The sequence below is a fragment of the Pantherophis guttatus genome, chromosome 1 (genome assembly GCF_059756535.1).
Source record: "Pantherophis guttatus breed Tessera chromosome 1, ASM5975653v1, whole genome shotgun sequence".
In the NCBI taxonomy this organism is placed as follows: Eukaryota; Metazoa; Chordata; class Lepidosauria; order Squamata; family Colubridae; genus Pantherophis; species Pantherophis guttatus.
Window position 1 is genome coordinate 33,348,649 of NC_142063.1, and position 6,000 is coordinate 33,354,648.

At 40.0% G+C, this 6,000-nt stretch overlaps 1 protein-coding gene across 1 annotated transcript in view; it reads left to right on the top strand.

The window, feature by feature from the left end:
- Positions 1–5,580, top strand: part of PRKCH (protein kinase C eta) — a 93,614-nt gene extending 88,034 nt beyond the window's left edge. The window contains exons 13-14 of the mRNA XM_034433543.3: positions 2,911–3,054; positions 3,990–5,580. Coding sequence (XP_034289434.1) covers positions 2,911–3,054; positions 3,990–4,136 — 291 coding nt within the window. The 3' untranslated portion in view covers positions 4,137–5,580. The remainder of the gene's footprint in view (positions 1–2,910; positions 3,055–3,989) is intronic.
- Positions 5,581–6,000: the final 420 nt, after the last annotated feature.

Consider the following 6,000-nt stretch of genomic DNA (forward strand, 5'->3'; position numbering starts at 1 on the left):
GGATAGTTTTACTGAGAAATCCTTCAGAAGTAATGGTTTGTTTATTCAAAACATCCCGTTGAATGACGTTTTCAATTTGAGTGCAAACTATGAATGATGCTTAGAGGCCAATTATTTCTTTTTATTTCAAATTTTGGACAGCTTTCAAAAATTTTGGACATAGAGGCCACTGCCTATAAAGAGCTTAATTAGGTACCACAAAGCACATTAAGAGCGCCAGTGTTTACAATAAGCACTAGAACAGTGTTAGGGGATTTAAGATTAAACCATCATTATCACTTTTGTTCTTTGCATATATTAATGATTGTACATGCTAGTATTGTGTCTGCATTTGCACCATATACTCAGTATGATTACTGAATTAAGCCATTTCTTGAGTTTTCATTACAAATAGTCCTCGACTTACCACCATTTATTTAGCAACTGTACAAAGTTAGGATAGGGCTGAAAAAAGTGACTTACAACTAGTCTTTGTGCTTACAATCATTGCAGCATCTCCATGGTCATGTGATAAAAAATTCAGATGCTTGGCAATCGGCATGTATTTACTGTGGTTACAGTATCCTGAGGTGAGGTGAGGTGATCACCATTTGCGACCAGCTAGCTTCCAACGAGCATAGTCCTTGGGAGAAGCCCGATTTGCTTAATGACTATGGCAAAAAATGTTGTAAAATTGGGCGTGACTCAGTGAATGATCATAACATTTAGCAATGGAAGTTCTGATTCTAATTGTGGTCATAAGCTAAGGCCAACCTGTGTTCAATGAATCATGAAACTTAAACACAAATCTAGCTAAGTTTGCACTGCATGCTAACACAAAGCAAACTATGGTTAAAACTAGTCAAGATTTCTGCACTGTAAAATGCAACCCCTGGGTCTTTAATGGGCCTTAATAATTGTGTTATGCATATATATATATATATATATATATATATATATATATATATATATATATATATATATATATATTTTCCAGGAATCTTTAAATCAGCTTTCAGAACAAATTATTATCATAATATGCTTTGATAATAGCTTTGATCTTCCTCCCCCTGTCCTCACCACTTTCTATAGAGGAGTGGTTCCCAACCTTTTTTTTAGCCATGCCCCACCTAAGCATCTCTAAAATCCTGATGTCCCCCCTGTGACATATGATTCTTACTTTACTCAAAAAGTGAACTCCTACTCACATGGAGGAAGCCTAAAAGGCCATTAACTCGGTTTAAACAAGGTTCAAATTGTCCCCATTAAAAATCAAATTGCCCTCCTGTGGGGCGTGGGCCCCACATTGGGAACCACTGCAATAGAGGGACGATTGAGAGCATCCTGTTGTATTGCATTACTGTCTGGTTTGGAAGCATTACGGCTTCAGACAGGAAGGCGGTACAGAGAGTAGCAAGGTTGGCAGAAAAGATTATTGGTAGTTCACTTCCTACTATCCAGGACGTAGCATATAAGCGATGCTTGAGCAGGGTCTGCCGTATTGTCTGAGACGCTACACATCCTCTTCATGGCCTGTTTTCTTTGTTACCTTCTGGGAGGAGGCTTCGTGGTATCCAAAGCAGAACATCCAGATTCAGTCAGTTTTGTTCCACATAGCATCAACCTTGTGAGCTCTCAAGTTTCCTCTTTCCACTATGTATTTAAAATGGACTGTATGTTTGTGTGTGTGTGTGTGTGTGTGCGCGTGTGCATAGCATGTGTATATGTATGTTATGTATGGGCAGATACCGTATTTTTCGGAGTATAAGACACACCTTTTCCCCCCTAAAAGGGAGTGAAAATTTAGGTGCGACTTATACACTGAATGTAGCCCCGCCCGCCCACTGGCCCTCATCTTTTGGCCTCTGCCTTGCAGCAGTTACCTCCTTGCAAGCAAACAGCAAGAAAAAACAGCTCCTTTCAGCTTCAGCACAGCCTCATTAGCACAAGTTGATTAGATCAGCCTCCCGACTATCAGCTGATTTGCTCTCAGCAACCGGATTAACAATTTATCAGCTGCAGTGATTCACTCAACAACAGTGGCAGGAAAGATCGTAAAATGGGGGAAAACTCCCTTAACAAAAGTTTCACTTAACAACATAAATGTTGGGCTCAACTGTGATTGTAAATCGAGGACCACTTGCATTCAGATATTGGGTGAATATTAATTTAATTTAATTTAATTTAATTTAATTTAATTTATTGCATTTCTATGCCGCCCAACTCCCGAGGGACTCTGGGTAGCTTACAGCAAAAATAATGCGAACATAGAAAAGTTGTTAAAAAACATTGTAAAAACATTTTAAAACATCAAAAGCCCATGCACACCATTCATGGCCGGATCTCGCAAGATTGCAACAGCGAGATCAACGGCCCCAGGCCTGCCGGAAAAGCCAGGTCTTCACCGCTTTCTGGAAGGCCAATAGGGTGGGGGTAGTCCGGATCTCAGGAGGTAACTGGTTCCAGAGAGCTGGGGCAGCCACAGAGAAGGCCCTCCCCCGCAGGCCTGCCAGCCGGCATTGTTTAGCTGACGGGACCAGGAGGAGACCAACTCTGTGGGATCTTACCGGTCGCTGGGAGGTATGCAGTAGAAGGCGGTCTCGAAGATAGCCTAGCCCTGAGCCATGTAGGGCTTTAAAGGTAATAACCAACATCTTGAATTGTTCCCGGAGACCAATAGGGAGCCAGTGCAGCTCCCGGAGAATTGGTGTAATGTGGGTGTATCTAGGTGCACCCACAACAGCTCGCGCAGCTGCATTCTGGACCAAGTGTAGTCTCCGAACACTCTTCAAGGGTAGCCCCATGTAGAGCATGTTGCAATAGTCTAACCGTGAAGTGGCAAGGGCATGAGTGACTGTGAGGACAGTCATTAAACTGACATTGCATGGCTGAGAGTTAATCTCTTCCCCTTTCCCCCTTCTTTTTTAATAGTTCATGACAAAGAACCCTAAAATGCGACTCGGCAGTAGTGCCTTGGGGGGAGAGAAGGCAATTCTCCTGCATCCATACTTTAAGGAACTGGATTGGGATCTGCTAAACCAACGCCAGATTGAGCCACCTTTCCGACCTCGAATCGTAAGTGTTTAAAGCTGTGAGGTGTGTGTGTATTGATCCATGCAAAGACAGATCACATCCAGTAAAGGAATACATGCATTACATGCAAAATATATAATGGTTCAATCTGGGTCCAGCTAATATAGTAGAGAAATGGACTAGTACATACTTGATCTAAGGTGACTTCCTTGACATTTCTTTTTTTTCTTTCTTTCTCTTTCTTTCTTTCTTTCTTTCCTTCCTTCCTTCCTTCCTTCCCTCCCTCCCTCCCTCCCTCCCTCCCTCCCTCCCTCCCTCCCTTCTTTCTTTCTTTCTTTCTTTCTTTCTTTCTTTCTTTCTTTCTTTCTGTTTTTAATGAATATGGACATTGCCCAAATTGTGCTTATGTGCTTTTGCTGAGATGCTGCCCACATTCAGAACTCTTATTGGCTACTTCCAATCTGAGAAATACCAGGTTTGCATTGGTTTGCCTGACCACCAGAATTTAACCAAATGAGGAAACATTTGTTTTATTTATTTGTTAGTTGTCAAGGGACAGGTCAGTTCTTCAGAGTTAAATTTATATCTTGCCTTTCTGCCGGAAATTCAAGGCAGCCTATAGAGCAGTTCCTTCTCCAATTTTCTTTTATGGCAACAGCAAGATTGTGAGGTAGATTGTGCTATGAGAGAGCCTATTAGCCCAAAGTCCCAGCAAAATTTATAGGTGAGGCATCTGGATTTCCCTGGTCCTAGACCAATATTTTAAGCACTTCATCAATTCAGAACATATTCCATAGAATATACTGTCAGCAATAAGAACTCTTCACATTTGTGTGTTGGGTCATATTTCCCAACTCCAGTGGGGAGATAAGAAGCTATTATCTATAGTTCAAACTGTGTGTCCTTCTAGCTTCTGCCAACACAGTATCCTTCAAGTAATAGTGTCATCTAATATTTATTTTATTTTCATTTGCCAGAAATCAAAGGAAGATGTGAGTAACTTTGATCCTGAATTTTTAAAGGAAGAGCCAATCTTGACTCCCATTGAAGAAGGAATACTATCCATGATCAACCAAGAGGAATTTAGAAACTTTTCTTATACAGATCCAGAATTAGAGTCTTAGCTCCATGTTGACTGGACTCTATTCAGCAACAAAGAAGGATTGGAATACGGGATTGCCTAGACATTTGTTCAATTGGACCATCCAACAGGCAGACTTATACAATGCATCAGAGTAAAGAGGAGAAAAATGAAAGTGAGGAGCTCAGTGGGAACAAGTAAATGAATGATGCACAAAAGAGGAATGGGTAGAGCTTGTTAGCTCTGAATGGCTACTGAAGTAACTTTGTAGTAACTGTGGGGAATTTCTAGAAAGACAAAATCAACTCTGAGCCAAAACTACCTTTTTGCAGCACTGTTTTCCCACAAAATAACTCAGTTGAACTACTTTCTGCAATCAAGGAAGCAAAAAGGGAATAGGGCTGACTGGTTTGAACTGTATTAGGGAAAGGTTACATGTGCTACTACTTTGCTTAGAAGTTATAGGTTCAGGTTTCCTCAAATCTGAGTGAGTACACATCTGTTTGAAACATTTTGGACTTCCATTTACAAATATATGTAATTATACACATTGACAGGAAAGAAAGAAAAAGGGGAGGGAGGGAGGGAGGGAGGGAGGGAAGGAAGGAAGGAAGGAAGGAAGGAAGGAAGGAAGGAAGGAAGGAAGGAAGGAAGGAAGGAAGGAAGGAAGGAAGGAAGGATTCCATCATCTATCTTTATCATTATCCACCAGATACTGACAATCAGGTAAAAAGGGGAACACCACAGTGCACTGTCATGTTAAAGATATGTGTCCATGTGAAGGAATGGGAGAATCAATCCACCTGCTACCTCTGCATTAGAATGAGGGAAATATTATCTGCAAATTTGTAAAATACTGAGGTTTTGTATATTTTGGCTAATTTAGTTTTTAGGGGTTTCTTCTTTTTTATGACTTTTATTCTTTTCTCCTGGATTTTGCAGAACAAAGTGCAACTGATTCTGTCTTTTATTCAAAGACAATTTTACTTCGATTCCCTTTACAAACTGATGGCATTTCTGACTCTTAGCTGCTCGTTTTTCTAAAACATTGAAATTTAAAAATGTAGCGGTTAAATTATTTGTCCACATATATGAAGGACAATACACTGAAGCTATTTGTAACTTAATTCATATACTAAAACTGAATTAAGAGAACCCACAGAATGTTTGATATATTGTGAACATGTGGTGTCTTTGCCTCAATAGTAACATGGAGCTAGGAGACTCATGGTCAAGTCAGGAAATTTAATCTATCTATATCAGGGGTCTCCAACCTGGCTGAGCAAAGCTGGGCTGAGGAATTCTGGGAGTTGAAGTCCAGAAGTCTTAAAGTTGCCAAGGTTGGAGACCTCTGATCTATATCCATTTTCAAAGCACGTAATAATCCAAGTATCCTGGTGTTACCAGATTCTGCTTTATACCTCTCCAATCCACACTTTAATTACTGCACATCAATCCAACTTTAATTAAACCAGATGTCAACTTTATTCATAAATCAATTTGAACTGTAAAGTAATAACAATGAATTCATCAAAATATTGAAAAGATGAGTGGAAGTTTGAAGCTGGGTAAAATACAAGAAATAATGTAGAACAGGGTTCACAAATTTCTGCAGAAAGCAAACATATAGTAACTTAGCATATAGCATGCAGCAAGATGATACTACTGAAATCCTCAAATCGGATTATATTTAAGGATATTCAAAATTTCTCTTAGAGTATTATGAAATCCCTGCCCCCCCAATCATACGGACCAATCTTGGGGAATGAAATATAGGGTTATATCCAACTTTAATTGAGAATACTTTGTCTTCTCAATGAGATTCCCCATTACTTTCTACTTCCCACAATACATGCCCCATGTCTGCCCTGAACATTACTGAAATGGGAAGCATGAAAGCACCCAAA